Source organism: Hippopotamus amphibius, chromosome 17, assembly GCF_030028045.1.
Source record: "Hippopotamus amphibius kiboko isolate mHipAmp2 chromosome 17, mHipAmp2.hap2, whole genome shotgun sequence".
NCBI classification, from domain to species: Eukaryota; Metazoa; Chordata; class Mammalia; order Artiodactyla; family Hippopotamidae; genus Hippopotamus; species Hippopotamus amphibius.
Genome location: NC_080202.1, coordinates 10,727,289 through 10,746,517, shown reverse-complemented (window position 1 = coordinate 10,746,517; position 19,229 = coordinate 10,727,289). Strand labels below are relative to the sequence as shown.

Here is a 19,229-nt window from a genome sequence, read left to right as displayed (position 1 = left end):
GTGTGTATTCATCTTTAGTTAGAAATATTCCTTGGTATTGCTATTTTCAGTGCTCTTGTAAATCATGTCTTTTTAAAAATCTAATTTCTAATGTATGTTGTGGATATATAGACACAACATATGTGTTCTTGTATCTAGCAGCCTTGCTAAGCTAATTTATTTCTGATAATTTATCTGCAGATCGTTTGTGTTTTGCAATGTATATAGTCATGTCATCTGTGAATATAACCATTGGTTTATTTCCTCCTTTCCAATCTTTATTACTTCTATTTCTCTTTCTTCTATAGTTCTCTGGTTTTATTTGCTTGATCTGTAGATGACTGATATAAAGGTATGTTAAAGTCTCTTGAGACTTTTACAATTCCTCACTTTCTATTCATTTTTGTTTTGTACATTTTGAAGTTATGCTGTTAGATGCATGAGTTCCTTACTGATAAATCCTTTTTTGTGGATTTTATATATTATTAAATATTTCTCTTTGTCTTTTTTTTTGTTGGAGTATAGTTGCTTTACAATATTGTGTTGTATATATTGCTGTACAATATAAATATTGCTGTACAATATTTATATTGTACAGCAAAGTGAATCAGCTATACGTATACATATATCCCCCCATCCCCCCCTTTTTTTGGATTTCCTTCTCATTTAGGTCACCACAGAGCACTGAGTAAAGTTCCCTGTGCTATACAGTAGGTTTTTAGTTATCTATTTTATACGTAGTATCAATAGTGTGTATATGACAATTCCAATCTCTCAATTCATTCGATACGTTTGTTCTGAACGTCTGTGTCTCCATTTCTACTTTGTAAATAAGATTGTGTATAACAATTTTTTGATTCCACATACATGCATTGATATATGATACTTGTTTTTCTCTTTCTGACTTACTTCACTCTGTATGACAGTCTCTAGGTCTATCCAAATGGCCCAATTTCATTCCTTTTCATGGCCGAGTAATATTCCATTGTGTATATGTACCACATCCTCTTTATTCATTCCCCTGGTGATAGACATTTAGGTTGCTTCCATGTCCTGGCTATTGTAAATAGTGCTGCAATGAACACTGGGGGTGCATGTGTCTTTTTGAATTATGGTTTTCTCTGGGTATATGCCCAGTAATGGGATTGCTGGGTCATATGGTAGTTCTATTTTTTGTTTTTTTTAAGGAATCTCCATACTGTTCTCCATAGTGGCTGCATCAATTTACATTCCCATCAACAGTGCATGAGGGCTCCCTTTTCTCTACACCCTCTCCAGCATTTGTTGTTTGCAGATTTTTTGATGATGGCCATTCTGACCCGTGTGAGTTGATGCCTTGTAGTTTTGATTTGCTTTTCTCTAATAATTAGTGATGTTGAGCATCTTTTCATGTGCTTGTTGGCCATCTGTAAATGGGACCTAATTAAACTTAAAAGCTTTTGCACAGCAAAGGAAACCATAAACAAGATGAAAAGACATCCCTCAGAATGGGAGAAAATATTTGCAAGTGAAGCAACTGACAAAGGATTAATCTCCAAAATATACAAATAGCTCATGTCGCTCAATATCCAAAAAACAAATAATCAAAAAATGGGCAGAAGACCTAAATAGACATTTCTTTCTTTTTACTGTCATTCACTTTGGATTCTGTTTTGATATTAATATTGTTACCTAACTTGTTTGGCATTTACCTAAAATAACATTTTCCATCCCTTTATGTTCAGTCTTTCTTTGCTGTTTTATTTTAAGAATATCTCTTGTAAATAGTTTATTGTTGGTGTTTTTAACTCTTGTAGAGTTCTATATTTAACCTACTTACATTTACTGAGATTAATAGCACATTTGAACTTCTTTCTACCTTATTTTTTGTTTTCCACTTACCACGTTTTTTTTTTTCCTCTGTTGAAATTTACTATGGTGTTCTTGTTTCATTTTGTTTCCTCTACTGATTTGAATGTTATGTATTAGTCAGGTTTTCATTTATTTCTCAACCTGCCGCTAATCGGGTGGAACCTCCATAGCTTAAGGCACTGCCTCTGTCATGAATGTAACAAAACCTAACTCACTCGATTACTATTAGGTATTTACTCACTGTGATGTGGTTTTCTGTTTCCTTGGTAGGCAGAGCGAATATAGCACCTTCCTTCTAACCAGAAGGCTGCCTTTGCCAGCTTTTCCCTCAGGACAGGTGTGATGTCTTTTTGCAGCTGTGTCCTCTGTGGTAGCCCCGAGGCCGGCACATAGTTAGGCACTTAAGTGAGTGGCTGGAAAGAAGTGTAATAGAACAAGAAAAGGCCTCTGGGCAGCAAATCACAGCAGCTTGAGTTCTGGGTGCTCGTTTTTGATACTCTGGAGGAAATGTAGAGAACTTGCCAGGCTTGCACATAGAAATGTGTTTCCAAAATGAGTTAAAAGGTGAAAGGTGCCCATAACTGAGTAGTGAACGATGAGGACCAGCTTCAGAGAGAGAAGTTGGGAAACCTGCTAATACAAGACTCACCGCAGGCACCGATGTGGGAAAGCGGGAAGACAGACCACCGTGGGAAAAACGGGGACCAGAAAGCCCTCACTCCAGTCCCAGCATCGCCAGCTTTTGTGATGCTGGGTTGATGACTTAATCTCTCTTCATTTTTTCATCTGTGACTGGGGATGATACAGGCGTACCTTAATTTAATGTGCTTCACAGATACTGTGCTTTTTACAAATTGAAGGTTGTGGCAACCCTGCATTGTCAGGTGATGGTTAGCATTTTTTTAGCTATAAAGTATTTTTTAATTAAGGTGTGTACATTTTTTAAAGACATAAGGCTGCTGCACACGCAATAGACGACATACTGTATAGTGTAAACGTAACTTTCACAGGCGCTGGGAAACCGAAATGTGTGTGTGACTCGCCTTATTGTGATATTTGCTTTGTCGTGGTGGTCTGGAAGCGGACCTGCAGTCTCTCTCCGGTACGCCTGTGGTCCTGATCCTATGTGACTGACTTAGCTGTTGTAAGTAGCAAATTCAGTAATTCACCAAGAATTAAGTAAGCTTCAGTTATCTGGAAAATGTGCTTGTGTGGAACAGCTCCGCAGTTCCAGACAGGGCAGAATAGAACGGGCCTCGCCCAGGACTCAGAGTCAGACGTGATTCTGCCGCTTGCTGTCCTTGTGACCGTGAGTGAAACACTTAACTGTTATTTTCTCAACTGAAAAACTGTAGTAACCATTGCCCCGCCTCCTCGGTGTGTATGGGGAGCCTCCAGTGTGAATGTGAATCACATTAGAAACTGAGGAAGTGTGCAGATGTGAGGGGTCATCATCACTACAGACTCGGGTGTGCTTGTGGTTAGCTGCTTTGCACACTGAGTACTGTCGCTCGTGGGGAAGGGTAGGTAGCCCTCTTACTTTGATTTATTTTATTTGTTTTTTTTTTGTCTTTATAATCTAGATTTTAGAAGGTTGCAGTTTCTGTTTCTGTTTTGGATCTCACTCTACCTAATCCTCCATTCTGACTTCCTGAGGTCTCCTCTTCCTGACCCTCCCACCCCTAAAAGTCATAGGGAGCCACTAGGGTGGAAAACCCCACCTTTGCCCTTTTCAGTTGGGATAGATGCGTGAGCCTGATTTGACCTTGGGATTTATGTAATTGTTGGCTGGTGCAGTTCTTTAGCGGCTTCTGAAATGTTCTTGCAGTGGTTGATGGCATTAGTATAACTTGTCATGTGTAAGGATGGTGGTTCCCTCCCCATCACCAGCAGTGTTCTCAAACTCAGCTGCCCCTGGAACTTGTAAGACATAGGTGGTTGATTTATGCAAATCAGAACTGAAAAGGCATGGGGACCTAGAGGTCAGAGTTGCCTTGCTATATGTAAACTTGGGAGTTAATAAATAAATTTTAGACTGAGGATTTATTCTAAGCATTCTTTCCTTCCAATTTATGGTATCCTTGCTGTGTAACTTCCATGACCTTGAAAAGTACCAGATTAAAAAAGTGATGCAGGGAGAATCTGGCCTTTAGCCTACTGCTGTTAAAGTAGTCTAAATGTAGTTTTCCTTTTGTTATGAAATATTTAAAACATAGAGAAAAAGAATGAAAATAATAAATACCTGTATGTCCACTAGCCAGATTTAGCAAACTTTAACTTTTTTGCTTTATTTGCTTCAGAATTTTTTTTAGAAATAAAATGACAGCTACAGCTGAAGTCCCTTTTATATTTCTCTCCCCATTCTATACCCCTCCCTCCCTCACCAGAAGTTACTCTTGTTATTATAAAATGGACCTTCCCTGTTTTTATACTTGTACTGCTTATGTATCTGTAAAGTATTGTTTCGTTATGCATTTTATGTCAATGATATCTTACAAAAACATCATTTTGCAGTTTACCTTCCCCTCCACTTATGTTTGTAAGACTTGTTCATATTGATACATGAATTCTAATGTATTAATTTAACCACTGGATAGGTTTCCCTTGTATGAATATATCATACTTTATTCTCAGTTCTTATTGATGGTCGTCTGGGTTGTTTCCACTTTTTTGCTGTTATAAATACTGATGAAGTGAATATCTGTATTCATGTCTTCCTGTGCACACGTGAGGGTTCCTCTCAGCTGAGTATGCACCCTGGAGTGGAACTTCTGGGTGGCACTGTGGGTGAATCCTCAAGTAGCTGTGCCAGTTTACTCCTGCACTAGTAGCTTGTGAGTGTACTTGTTTTCCTACATCCTTGTTTATACTTGGTATTGTCGCATTAACAATTTCCACCCAATCTGATGGATATGAAATGGTACCTCATTGTATTAATTTCAATTTTTCTGGTTACTGGTGATCATCTTTTCGTGTTTTTATTGACAGTTCAGATTTTCTCTCTAAATTGCCGTTTTCTGTCCTTTGCCTGTTTCTCTATTGGGTTGTTTGTTTTTCTTACAGATTCATAGGCATTCTTTATATATTCTGGATACTAAGCCTGTATTAATTATGTGCATTTCAGAGATCTGCTTCCAGACTCTGGGTTGTCTGTGACTTTATGGTGTCTTTTTGTCAAAAGGAAGTTGTAGGTTCGTGTAATTAAGTTTAAATATGTTAACATTATATTTGACTTTAAGAAAGACTTTTCTGCCCTGATGTCATAATTATATTCTCCTATACTTTCTTCTAAAAGCTTTGAAGTTTTTCCTTTCACATTTAGGTCTTTATTCCATTTAGAATGAAAGTGCTCAGTGTGAGACAAGCATCCTTATTTTGTTACCTGCAGATACTAATAATTTCAGCACTACTTATCGAACAGTCCAGTTCACATGCACCGATTTGTCATACTGCCTTTGTCATATCCATCCTGCTTCATTGGTTTCTGCCTGTTCTGCATCACTCCCACACCGCCTTAATTATCACAGCTTCATCACGAACACTTTGTCTCTGGAAAAGTAAGACTCCCACCGCTGCCCTACTCCCCACGTTACTGTTCTTCAGAATTATTTGGGCTATCATGGGATTTTACACTTCATAAGAATTTTAGCATTAACCTGTTTAGATCCACAAAAAAATCTGTTGGGATTTTAACTGAATTTGCATTTGAAATTGTAGATCACTTTGGGGAGAACTGACAGCATCACAGTGTTTTTTCATTCATGAAAACAGTCAATCCAGATTTTCTTTCATGTCCTTTAAAATACCTTTGAATTTTTTCTGTAAAAGTCTGGTACATCTTTCATTAGATTTCTTCCTTAGTGGCTTATAGTTTAGTTGCTAATGTTAGTGGGGTATTTTTTCTCTTATATTTTCTCTAATTAGTTATTTTGATATGTGGAAATGGTATTGACTTTTGTATATTTTTCTTGTTTTATCTAGAAGCCTTGCTGAACTCTGTTCTTAGTTGTCATTGCTTATCTGTAGATTCTCTTGGATTTTTTCCATATAGAAAATATCTCATCTTCAAATAAAGACAGTTTAACTTTCTTTCCCATTGCAGGTTGTATGTCATATATGGAGTTCAGACTTTATTCTGTATCAAATTAGGAGCCATCGAAAGTTTTGAGAAGTGCTATTTAAATATTTACATTAAAAAAAAAATTATGGTAGCCAGGAGAAGGTGTGACTGAAGGTAAAGAAGGGGTCCGTTAGAAGATGCTATTGTTACAGTCACAGGATATTGCAAGCCTCACCTTGGGTAGTGGCAGAAGGGAAGGAAGGGCAAGAGGTATTTTAGAATTAGGATCCAAGGGACCAGGTGAATAAGTAAATGTGGGAGGTGCGATTCAGGGAATCAGTCATGGCACTTAGGTTTCTGCTTGTGGAACTGCAGTAGGAGTCGTAGGATTCAGGAGCAACTTTGACAGCAAAACACCTCAATTTTTAACAGGGTGTTGTGAACTTATCTGTCTCTAGATAATCATTCTCACTTGATTTGAATAGCATTTCCCTCAGTTTGCCCTTCTGGTATCTCCACGTAGATAAGTATCAACCTGATAGAGAGCCTCCAACGACCCAGAGGTTGGAAAACGAGCTTGATATATTAGATGCGGATATCCTTCCGGAAGAAGCTCCATCTATTCTAGACCAAAATGCGAACTTCAAAGAAGAGGCATTAGCCCTGGCAAAAACAAGAGCAGGGAAAAAGAAGCTTGTGACTGAGAATGTGCCACCGTTTAGGAAGAAAGATGCTCTGGCACCAGCAAGACTACAGCAAGTATGAAATCACTCCTTTCCTTTGGCCCACCTGTATTAATCTGACATTGTCCAAGGTCACGCAGGCTGGTAAGCAGTAGAGCCAGGATTTGAGTTCTCAGGCATTTGAATGCCAGAGCCCTTGAGTCCAACTATCTAAACTAAGCTGACTTAGCTTAGCTCCAGGTTGTTTTTATTTTTTAACAAAAAACAACAAGTTTTAATATTGTTACTGACGGCAAGTCATTCTTTCGTGTCCTGGTTTAGTAAAAGCTTAACTAATTTGATACCAAGAACTTCATCGAGCAGGCTATTTTAAAATTCAGTTTTTTTCTGCTTTCTTATTTGGAAATGTGAAATTTGGGGAGATTAAGATTAAGATTTCCTGCTAAAGATAAATATTGATAAATATTTGATATTGAAAGGCATCTTAGGGTGAGTACTTTCTAATATAGCTTGAGGAGCCAGCTGGCTTAAAAGTACATTATATTTTAAGCTTCTATCTAAAATTTAACATAAGGTCCTACCAGTGGAGAACTGGCCACAAGGCCACCTCCTAGTCTAAATACCTTTAATGTAGTTGCTCCCATTTGATGAGTTGTCTAGAGGATTCTGTAGCAAATTTCCTGCATATTTTCAGGTGACCCCAGAAAAAGGATATTGGCAGTTATCACCTGTTACTGATAGATCATGGATTAAGATCAAGTCTTTATTCCTTTTCAAACAAACTCTTAAGGGGGGTCATCGGGAGGTCAGGATTGAGCCTGTATAAAAGCCTGCTGCTCTCCTCCGAGGCAGCCTCGTTCTCTGTAGCCTTTTACAGCAGCCACTCTCTAGATGGCATATGCTTTTCTGCCTTCAGCATCACACTCCTCTATTAGCCCTTTGAATCTTCTAGAAATTTGTGAAGATGTTATCTCCCATTTTACAGATGGGAAACCTAAGACTCAGAGATGTATTTTAACCAAGGATGTTTTACAATTTACCTCTTTTGTTTTGTTAGGTAAAAAAATGTGTGTGTGTGTGTGTGTGTGTGTGTGTGTGTGTGTGTAGATAGGTAGATAGATAGATAGATATAGATGGCCAAGCTAGGAATTCCAGTTTTATGCCTCCATCCGTCTCCCCGCGGCCATGGTTGTTTTAGTGTAATTTGCACCCTCCCCGGATTTCTGCTTCAGTGCTTTCCACTTAGGTTTTTGCTGAATGGATGCATGAATAGCACAGCGACATTTGAAGCATCAATAAGCCAGAGGTTAAAACCAGTTTCTTTGATATCTGTTTGGCTTTATAATTCATATTTATTGCTTGCAGGGACTCCACAAAGCTGAAAAAAGTAGACCAACCCAATCTTACAGCAAAAGCAGGTTGCAACGGACAACAGTCTCCTCCAGATTGAAAATGAACCAACAGCCTATGAAAGACCATAGGGCTCCTTGGATACCTCCAAACCCCACATCCCCACCAGCATCTCCTAAATGGTATGTAACAATTCAAGGAGCCATTTGGGTATGTGATTTTATGTTTCCTCCACAGATCAAAAGTGACCTGTTCCTTACAGCAAATAAAGCAGCATCCTTAGTTCCCATTAAGGAGAAAAGTTTATTTGGATGAGTAATATATTCATGAGACATGTTCTACTAGAAGCCTACTGGTTCCTTCTTCCTGCCTGCCTAGGGGTAGAGTAACTCCCAGGGGTCACCCCAGTATCCCGTGGACACGTTCACTGTATGAAGGATCATGGGCTGCCCTTCACGTGCCTCTTCACCTGGCGGATTCTACTTACTTGAGGCCAGGAACTGTGCCTTCCTTATATCTGAATGCACAGTGCCTGATGTAGTAAATCTTAGTAGACATTTAGTAAATCTTTGCTGAATGAATGAATATTTTAAAATAATTCCTATTCCAAGTCAAGACAGTATGATTTATAAAACCATACAAATCTCACAGATGCTGTCCTGACTGCAGGGGACATTTAGGATAATGCTGACATTACTGCCTTGTCACCCTCACTGATAGCACATGGAGAGTGAGGACCTGCCGTTCCACAGAGCTGGGGGGAAGGCCTTGTCCTTCAGGGGCAGCAGAGTCCAGTTAAGTGGAAGTAGTCTTTGGGGAATTGGTCAAAAGTGAAGGGGAGCTTGTATACCATGGGACAGTGGTTCCCAAAAGCACTGGGGCCAGGAGGCAGGACAGTAAAAGGAAGGGAGCCAAAAGCAGTAATGTGGGGAGGAGAACAAGGGAGAAGACAGGTGATGAAGGTTCAGCCTCTAAGAGGTGGGCAGCAGACGTGGTGAGAAGCCTGGTGAGATGGAGTCCCCTGAAGACTCTGAATGATTCCGAATGGGTGGTTATGCTTATTCCTCAACTGTCACTTTAAAGGTGAAGAAACGGTGTCCAGAGACTCTAATGTCTTGCTTATATAGCAGAGCTGGGACTAAACTCAGGTCTTCTGATTGCACAGTGTATGTGCTTTTCTGCTTTTATTTCTCTGCTCTAAATTCTGTATTTTGGGGGACTTCCCTGGTGGTCCAGTGGTAAGGACTCCATGCTTCCACTGCAGGGGGCATGGGTTCGATCCCTGGTTGGGGAACTAGGATCCCACATGCTGTGCAGCTGTATTTTTATGTATGTGTTAGTATAGAGATGTGAATTTTGTTGGTAAGCTCATAAAAACAGCAGTTGGGGACTTACTAGGTGGCGCAGTGGTTAAGAATCCGCCTGCCAATGCAGGGAACAGGGGTTTGAGCCCTGCTCTGGGAAGATTCCATATGCCACGGAGCAACTAAGCCTGTGCGCCACAACTATTGAGCCTGTGCTCTGGAGCCCATGAGCCACAACTGTTGAGCCCATGTGCCGCAACTATTGAAGCCCACGTGCCTAGAGCCCGTGCTCCAGAATAAGAGAAGCCACTACAATGAGGAGCCCGCACACCACAATGAAGAGTAGCCCCTGCTCGCAGCAACTAGAGAGAGCATGTGTGCAGCAACGAAGACCCAACACAGCCAATAAATAAATTAAAAAAAAATTAAAAAACAAAGCAAAACAAAACAAAAAACAGCAGTTGGTTGGAGTTTATATTGCAAACCAAATATACAATGGACTGTCTTCTAGAGTGTACCTGTGGTGGGTGGGGGAGGGGAGGGCGTAAGGCTTATGGGCTCAAAGTGCTATATTAGGTCTTATAAAGGCATAGAGTTGCTGTGTTGCATGGAATGTAATTAGTGACCCAAATCTATATATTAAAACAGTTTTGTGGAATTTCACCCATTATTCTATAATCGACAATTGTTTTGTCATTTCAAATGGAGATTGCTTCTCTGAAGCGGAAGAGGACTCTTCTTCTCTGACACTGAGCCTGAGTCCTGGCAGCTCTCACTCTGCTTCTCATTCCATCTCCAATCCAGAGCCCCGTGCTGTAGATCACCATTACTTGAACGCTCTTGTCTTCTCTGAGCTGCCACCTTTTATGAGTCATCGGATGGGGAGTGAATGATTACAAAGGTGTAGTTTTCCATTTTTTGCAGCGCTGCCTGGCTCAGGGTGAAATCTAGCCCCAAAGATGCCGCAAAAGAACAGTCTCTCCCCCAGGAAGATACTAAAGAGGAAAGCCGGCTGAGCGGTGCTGTTGAGCATGAAGCAGTGAGGTCTGTGCTGGCTTTTGTCAAACCTTTGAAAAGTAAAGGGCCCCTTTCACATGGGTTCTCAAGTGAGCTCTTCCGCTTTCCCAGGTAGAAAGTTGGCTGTTTAAGATGGAAATTACTAAACTTTTCTGTCAAATTGTGCAGGTTAGACAGTGAACCCCTTTTTTATTCTTTGTCTAATTCATTCAAAAATTACATATGTGTCAGTTGTCTACCAATTGCTTGCTTTGTATATGGTACAGTTGTGAGCGCTATGGAGACCTTTAAAAAGGGGGGCAAAAAAGACAGAATCCCAGCCCCTGCTTATATATAGTCAGTAGGGAGGCCATATCACTGACTATAGTTTAAGATAGAACGTGGTATGTCCCCTGAGAACCGAAGGGTTAAGAGCTGAGAGAGTTCAGAAGGGGGACAGGACACCTCTGCAGAGATCTAGGCTTTGTGGAGGGAGATGGAAAATCAATTAGGACTTGAAGAATAGGCTTTAAATAGGGGGTGATGCATGAGGCCATTCCATGACAAGAGCAGTGAAAACAGGTCGCTCTGCATTCATTTGGCTGAAATTGTTCTCGCAATTATGGGGAAGCCAAAGTGAAAGTGGACCATTAGATAATTTGATACTATTCACGTATCCTAAACTGAAAACATCAAGCCCTAACACATACAATAAGGTTGTTCCGAGTTAGCTTTTATTTTCTGCTTTTATTTGACTTCACTTTGCCTTTAGGGCTCTCCTGGGAGCCCATTTCTTTGTCTGAGCTGGACGATACAGCAACAGCTTTGTTTTACAGCTGAGCAAGACGTCCTAATTGCAGCCATGGTTCATTTTCTTGAGAATATTCATGGGCAGTTTTTTGTGGCTCTGTGGGTAAATGTCTTTTTACCTGGAACATTACGTGGAGAGCTTTCCTGGCCCAGAGGCTGCGTTGCCTCCTGAGTCTTTAATGGAGCCAGGATGGGTGCTCCGGTGGATCCTGACTCCTGGTCTATTTATGTGGTGATGACACCTGCAGTCAGGGCAGAATTGGTCTGACTCTTTTGTACTGTCTGCTAGACTCGCTTGGCTTGATGCTGAAACTTCCAAAAGATTGAAGGAATTAGAAGAATTAAAAGCCGAGGAAATGGAAAAAATGCAAAAACAGAGGTAACTATGTGTTTCTGAGGTGGAGAAAAACAAAGCAGGCTTATTTTGCATCATCTAGCTAGTTTCACAACTAGTTAAGATTGTTTAGTGGTATAGTCACACTTCTCATGTTTATTGGCATCTGCCTGCTTAAAGTACCTGGAAGTCACCTAAGAAGCCAACAGTGGAGCCCAGGCTGGAGCCCCAAGGAGTCCTGGCTGGTTTAGGGAGCGTTGGGGTGACTCTGTGATACCATCCTCTAGGTGCGATTGGCTTGATGCTGAAAATTCCAGAAGAACAAAGAATGAACTCAAAACTGAAGAAATGGACAGACTTTTGCCTCAGAGGAAGGACAGTGCATGCTTGCTGTTTCTAATTGGTCTAGATGGTTTCACCACCAGCCTGGACCACTTGGGCCTGATGTCACTGAATGAATGAATGAGTGAACGGCTGTCTGCATGCCCATGTGTATTTTACACAGCAGTTTTGCTGGGAAATACTTCTCTCGTGTGGAGTTGGAGCGCTGCCTACAGATTTGGGGGAGTTTCATCTGAAAGATCAGTTATATCTGTTCGTCTGTGCTGCCCTCAGAGGTGCTTTTCTCCTGGCCCGATAGGAGGTTGACGTGCCGTCTGCTCATGTGATGGCTGTGTGGATACTTCGCTTCACGTGTCAGCTTGAGTGCAGCCAGAGGTTTTCGAATGAGGTTACTTTTCACATTTGCCCCCAAGAGTGTTACCCCTAACTACAGGCATGAAGAAGTTCATGGAGGGTTTAGTTGATACTGCTGCAGTTGGCTCATTTTTCTAGCTCTGAAAATGATTCACCCTGAAGTCACATGAACAGAATTCTCACTGACCCAGCTGTGTATTCTGTCAGCAGTCATGATGGAACGTTCACTCCCAGGCTGGAAGGGCTGTGGCTCTCTCGTTAGAGGGTGAGCACCATGAACCACCACCCCAAACCAAGAGATCGGTCAGTGCCCCTGCGCGCAGACTCCCCGTGTGTCCCTCCTCAGTTGCATCCCCTTCTCTCTCCCCAGAGCTCACCACTGTCCTGGTTCCTGCATTAGTCTTCTCATTACCCTTATTCATAAACCGGTTACCTGTGTGTGTGTCCCTGACAGTGTATTGTCTCATCTTGACAGCTGAGAAGCAAATCCACACCTAGCTAAGCAAGCAAAAGGCAGTGCTGCTGGAAGTAGACGAAGATCCCCTGAGAAAGCAGGCTGCACAGAGTTTGTCCTGCACGTCCCTGAGGGTTTTTAGGTGCCCATCTGGGAAGTTAATGGGCAGGGTCACAAATGCGTCCTTGCAGATGTAGGGCTTGCCACATTCAGAGCATCTGGAAGTGAACCAAGTGCAGTGGACTTCTGCAAGAAGTCTGGTCAGGGGGACAGCAGGCTGCCTTGTGTAGTTTCCCATTTCATTGCCAAGTAGTATCCATTGTATGACTGTCCCCCAGTCTGTGTATCCATCCTCCTGTGAATTAATCTTTGGGTTATTTTCCATTTTTAGTTAGTATGGGAGTTCCCTTCTAGTTTTTCCATATCCTAGCTGACATTTGGTGATGTCTGTTTTTTTGTGTAGTTTGTTTTTAATTTTAGCCGTTATGGTGAGAGTGTGGTGGTGTCTTGTTGGGATTTTAATTTGCATTTCCTTGAAGTCTAATGATGTTGAGCACCTGTTCTAGTGCTTATTGTGATGTGTCTATTCAAGTCTTTAGCCCATTTTTTATTAGTTTTTTAATTGTTGACTTTTAAGAGTTTTAAAAAATATTTTCTGGATTTGAGGCCCTTTTCAGAATATGTGCAGCAACTATTTTCTCCCAGTACCGTGGCTTGGCTATGTATTTTCTTAATGGGGTCTTTTGATGGCTAGAAGTTTTAAATTTGGATAAAGATCAGCTTATCAATTTTTTCATTTTGCAGCTCGTCTCTGTGTGAAATAAGGAATCATTGCCAACGCTAAAGTCTCAAAGATATTTTATGTTTTCTTCTAAATGCTTTATAGTTTCAGCTTTTATATCTGTGATCCATTTTTAATTAGCTTCTGTGTGTGAGATGAGACGCTGATCAAGGTTCATTGTTTTCCTTATGGAGATCTGGCTATTCCAGCACCGTCTGATGAAAGGATTATTGCCCTTGAGCTTTACTCTAGGGTCATCTGAGTGGACTGTTGGCTTAAGACCCTCATGTGGGTCTTTAGTTCTTTCTTTCGGGGTGGGTCAGACAGACTATCCAGAGACGAGTCTTTTGATCTTCTGCCTGGAGGGTGGGGACCTGGATGCCAATGTCCTAGGAGCTGAGCTGGGCAGGAGGGTTGTGAATCGTACCACTAGGTGTTCAGCTCACGTACAGGAATCGCCTCTTTTCAGTAGGGCACTCAGTGTAATTGGCATCCCCTAGTCAAGGGGCCCCTCCAGAGAATGAGCAACCAGACTTGTCTCAGAGTTGGAGAGAGGCAGTGGCCCAGTTGTGTGAAGGAAGGAAAAGGGATCTAGGGATCTAAATTCTCAAATATCATTTAACTCTTATGCTTTATAGTTAAGCTACCTCCTCCCAGTTTACCCCCAGGTCTAGGTGTACCTGGTGCTGCCAGTCTTGTGCCTCTTTAAGTCAGCAGTGCAAATTGTATGAGTGCTCAGGTTGCCCCACTGTGACCCTAGAATTCAGCGTTCTCAGGTCTGTAAGTTACTTACCATTTTTGTCCTGTTTCCAGCACCATTTTCCGCCCATGTCTTTGTGAATTTATGTGTAATTCTATTATTGTGGGGTTTGGGAGGAAACAAAATTAGTTTCATTTGTTGAGTATTCTGCCCTCTTTAGTTGTTTCAAGGCAGCCATTATTCTTTGAAAATGGACTCAGAGCCTAATGGACTAAGATGTTATCTCAGCCCTTGTCCTCAAAGTTGGGTTCAGGACCAGCAATATTGCATCACCCCAGAGCTTGTTGGAAATGCAGACTCTCAGGCCTCCCTCAGACCAACTGAATGAGAACCTGTATTTAACAGATCCCCAGGGATCTTGTATGGCCATGAAAATGAGAGAGGCACTATGGGTTTTATAATCTTTTGATTTCTCTTCACCTGGGGTGGTAAATAAATATGCACAAAAGGATATTTTCTCGCTTTTGATTTTAATTTTCAATTTTATTTCTAAATAGTGTTTCTGCCACCCAATTAGCAGACAAAGTAGAGAAGACTGTTCTGGAGCGTTTGAAGCCTCTCCTGGTCAAGGCCCAGGTAATCTAGTGCATCCTGTGTGCTTGCCTTTTGGAAGTTTTCGAATGAAAAGAGTTGCTCCAGAGGTCACACTGAGCCTTTGCAGGGCTGAGTGTCTGGCAGCCAGAAGCTGTGGTGCTGCTCTGTTCTTCGTAAGTGTGGGTGCAGTGCTGCCGGGGCCCCTTTTGGGCACCCACACTATTGAGGCATCTTCCATTGTGAGTAAGGGATCAAGATGGGTGAAGAGAGAGAATACCACTTTTGAGAAAGGTGAGACTTTAGTTTGGGGAATGAGTTTCGATTGCAGTTTCAGTTCTTAATCAAATAGAGCTATTGGTGGTGGTAGTGTTCAGTTCACTGCTTGCACTCCAATCCTGTGCTCTTTCACCTCAGTGATTTGAAATGATTTGCTCTATTTTTCCAAAGGAGAGAGATGTTAGGACAGCTTCTGTGCACAAACCAGTACTTTCTTCGAGGTGAAATTGCATAGAGCATCAGCAGTGGGTAGTGCTGTCCTCCTGTAAGCAGTGAGCTGAATGCTATGGCCAGACCCTGTAGATCCACCCTGTAAATGGAAACAGGCTTGTTTCTGTGAATAGATGAGGCCACAGAAGATCACTAGAATCTTAAATGAAATGAATGACATTCTGGGTCCCTGAATAGGCCACTGAACTTCTGTAGCTCTTGAATCTCCTTCTCTTATCAATGAGGAAACTGTGGAATAGAGAAGTTGAGTAATTGCACAAAACCACACAGCTACTCTGACAGTGTTTATAAAGTTGAGGCAAGAAAAGGGGCAGAAAGCCAAGATCAGCACAAGGCATTTATTTTCATGAAGACAGAGTGCTTAGAATTCCCGCAAAAAAGCCTAATATAGCTAAAGCTGCTGAACAGTTCCACACAGAAGCTATTCTGGGAGCAGAATTCATTTGTGCTAATACGGGTTGTAAATTTTCATGATTCATGAGCGCGCTTGTCTGTTTTAATAGAGAGTCAGTTCTTCCCTGGAAGCAGATGCTCACCTGCAGGATCGGCCGTCAGGGATCTCAGCGACAGCCCAGCCTGCGGAGGAGGTGTGTGTGGTGTGGGGCTGGCACTCTGGACGGGCGCTCGTATTATTACACGATAATGTCCTCAGGCGTAAGGGAGAATGGTACTTACCCTGCACACACTAGACTGTCCCCCTCCAGAGGGTGGAGGTTGTCTTTCATATTTGGCATGTTCATTCTTACAGTGTATATTTAGCCGTATGACTTAGATGAGCCTTGCAGACATGCTCACAGAAGCCTCTAGAGCCACAGGTTTTTGTCAGCGGCTTTTTCCTATCCTCCTGATGACAGAACGTGGGTAGACCGCATGACCCTGAATGTTGATGGCCTGCGGCAGAAGAATGGCTGCCCTCATTTCCTCTCAGTCAGCCTAGTTTTGCTCATTACTGGCCTAATTTCCTTTATACTGAGGGCCTAATATTTATCGTTAGGCAAGCATGTTTTGAGTGCCTCATAATGACCGGTATCTGGCCTGGCAGAGAGAAAAAAGGTGGCCCAGGAATAAATGATAACATTCGAGAAAAATGAAAACATGTGGTTGTCCACCCTTATGCTCTTCCTCTGAGGACTTGTGCTCAGCATTTGTGGGGATGTTCCCACCCTGCCTAGGTGTATGGCCATGGAGGGAGAGGTGCAGGCTGCCTCCGGTGGATCTTTGTGGAGGTTGGAGAGAAGTTTCTGCTTTACATGCTCAGAGCAAGTAAAAGGCAGAGCAAGGGTGCAGATCTCAGAGTGAGAAGGAAGTTGGAATGAAGCTCCCCCAGCCCAGAGACCTTAGGAACAGGAAGAAAATAGATTTCGAGAATGCATCCCTGTTCTAATTATTAAGCAATAGTTTAGTTTTGGCATGTTTTCATAATTTTTGCATTTGTAATTTTATCGTACCAATATTTTGTGACAAAATCTCCTGGGAAGCGAGACTTCTGAGACTGGAAGCTGAAAGCCTGCCTCTGGCTCTTACAGACCGGGCGTGCTGTGGCTGGGTGTTTTGTGCAGCAGAGACACCAAATGATACCTTTTTCCCTAGCAAAATAGTGACATTAACCTCTCATCCAGGGAGGCAACTCCATAAGGCATTTTCATAGGAAAGAAATATGAAGTGGTCAAAAATGCGGTCAGTGAAGTAGACATGTTTGAATATTACTAGAAATGATCAGCCTTGTATATAAGAACCATTCTATAGGCATTAAATGGGCTTTAATACAATTTCTTGAAAAAGAAAAGTAACTCTACCCAGTATTTAGTATCTTGGCCACTGTTAAAACATCAGCATCACTGCAGAGTTTCCCAGGCAGCACCATCAAGAGTCGGTGTTTATAAATAACTGAATAAAAACAAACTCATTGAAGTTGGCATGATGAAGTAAAAAGAGTTATTTTGCTGTGCTAACTTATAAAAGAGCTGTGGGACGTTGAACACAAATTTCTAGAATTCTCATCTCTCAAAAGAAGAAGACGTTTGCTGTGCTTTACAAGTAACTACAGCTCTCAGTAGATGTATTTACAGACAAGATGATCCCTAATATCAGGAAAAAATTTTTGGAGGGGTGCCATCATAGCATATTTGTCTCCTGCTTCTGCTATTGCATGTGAAATTCATTTTTCCAAAGTGTATGAGTTTTTATTTTTAATTAACAGTTGTATATGCACATGGCTAAAAATGCAAACAGTTCAGGAAAAGTATAATGTAAAAAGTAAAACCTCCCTACAAACAGATACCATATGCTCGTCTGTATCCAGCTTCTTTTTTAATATTTTGGAGCACATTGGGACCTTCCTTATGTCTTCCTTATCTCGTAGTATTCTTGATATTTGATTCTTTAAATATTAAGAATGAAAATGTAAATACACACATCTTAACTAGACGTGTATTATTGGTTTAGTTGTCTCTAGATTTTTTTGGTAATTTTATTGTATTGGTTATTCAGCCGATTTTTATTTCTTTAACTTTGGTTTAAGGTTGAGCATTTCTTTATATCTTGGTTGGCCATTAATATATTTTCTTCAGTGAACCATTAAAAGATTTAAAAAATTACTATGGCGGTGACCATTCTTTGTGCCAACCACTATCGTAAGTTTTGCGATGTGCAAATGTTCATGTAATCTTTACACTCTGAAATATAGGATTATTGTTTCCATATTACAAACCAGAAGATTGAAGCCTAGAGAGGTTAAGTAAACTTGCCCACACTTTGATGCATACCGGTAGGCAGAACCAGGATTTAGACTCAGAAATGGCTCATTCCAGAGCCTGATGTGGTAATTTCCCCAGCAGACATTCTTTGTAAAAGCCTCTTTCAGAGCAGATTATAGGCATATATTAGAATCAAAAGAAATACAACACATATAAAAATGCTTTGCAAGCTGTAACGTGCTTTGTGAATGTAAAGAATACAAGGTCAAGAGTGGCTGGTAAAGCTCTTCTAGGTTATAGGTAGAAAGTCTCAAGCAAAGGCAAGAATCATGAACTTTTGTGATGTCATGAACAGACGTTTTTACAAAGCACTGAGCCAAAAGAGAATGCTGTAGGTATGTCCTCTGTAGTATGTGATGTGTGAAATATTGGACATTCTTCTGAGTATAATACAAGGAAGATACTTGCTTTACCAGCTGGCGAAACAGGTAATAAAGGTGATTTCCATGGGCAGTAGCGGCATTACTCGATTGAGGCTGCTGTTTCAGTGACTGCGGTAGCAGTTGTACTGATGTCACTGCCCTGGGTGCTTACTGACTTGGAGGAGGTTAGACTTAGTGTAGAAACGCTGCCTGTTGGGTCACTGCCTGGTTGGTTCGTTAGGATCAGCATTGGTCTTATTTTTCTTGTGTTATTTTCGTATTGCCTTTCTGCCCCTTCCCGTGTTCTGCAGGCCACAGCTATTGATTGTGAATCCAGTAACATTCATCAGCTGGATGATGTTTTGGAAAATACTGCTCACAAGCTCTGGGCTGTGACTCACTCTAAGATCTTGGAGTCTGACGCCTTAGCCGCCTTGGGGGACAGCAAGGACAGCCCATGTCTGGAGACCATGATGCTCCGGATGGAGGAGATGGAGGTAAGGTCAGGGCTGCCAGCTCTGGTTGGCTGCTGGGGGCTGGCTTCTGCTGAGTGCAGCTCTTCCTCATGGTTCTGTAGCTTAGAACTTCAGAGTCACCTGGTCCTGAGTTTCAATCCCAGCTCGACCACTAACCAAGCGAACGGCCTTGGTAAAGTCACTTACCCTCTCTAATAAGTAGGGTGTTTTTAAGGACAAAATGAGGTATGAAGTATCAGCACACTACCTGACACGTAACTCATCGTTGATGTGTGATACGGAAAACGCTGGACCAGAGCCCAGTCCCACAAAGGTGGCCAGCGACTTCTTCATCCCTCAGCTTGTAGATGCTGTCAGTTGCCTCTGCTGCCCCACTAGCATATGATCCTGGCAAATCACAGATAACTTTACCTTCTTTAATTCCCATGACACTACTTTAGAATGCTTTTCTCAGAGAATTTTAGACCTCAGACATTAGTCAAACCAACCCCTGGATTGTTCTGAGCAGAAAATTGAGACACAATGAGGGAGTAAGT

At 41.6% G+C, this 19,229-nt stretch overlaps 1 protein-coding gene across 4 annotated transcripts in view; it reads left to right on the top strand.

The window, feature by feature from the left end:
* Nucleotides 1–19,229, top strand: part of KIAA0753 (KIAA0753 ortholog) — a 54,426-nt gene that overhangs the window by 21,221 nt on the left and 13,976 nt on the right. For 3 of the 4 annotated variants that reach the window (XM_057715793.1, XM_057715792.1, XM_057715794.1), the window contains 7 exons: nt 6,414–6,649; nt 7,939–8,105; nt 10,152–10,271; nt 11,323–11,412; nt 14,556–14,634; nt 15,603–15,686; nt 18,529–18,714. In XM_057715793.1, the coding sequence (XP_057571776.1) occupies nt 6,414–6,649; nt 7,939–8,105; nt 10,152–10,271; nt 11,323–11,412; nt 14,556–14,634; nt 15,603–15,686; nt 18,529–18,714 (962 nt within the window). Of the gene's footprint in view, nt 1–6,413; nt 6,650–7,938; nt 8,106–10,151; nt 10,272–11,322; nt 11,413–11,654; nt 11,730–12,007; nt 12,017–14,555; nt 14,635–15,602; nt 15,687–18,528; nt 18,715–19,229 lie in introns of all 4 variants that reach the window. The other variant, XM_057715795.1, reaches the window with a different exon arrangement.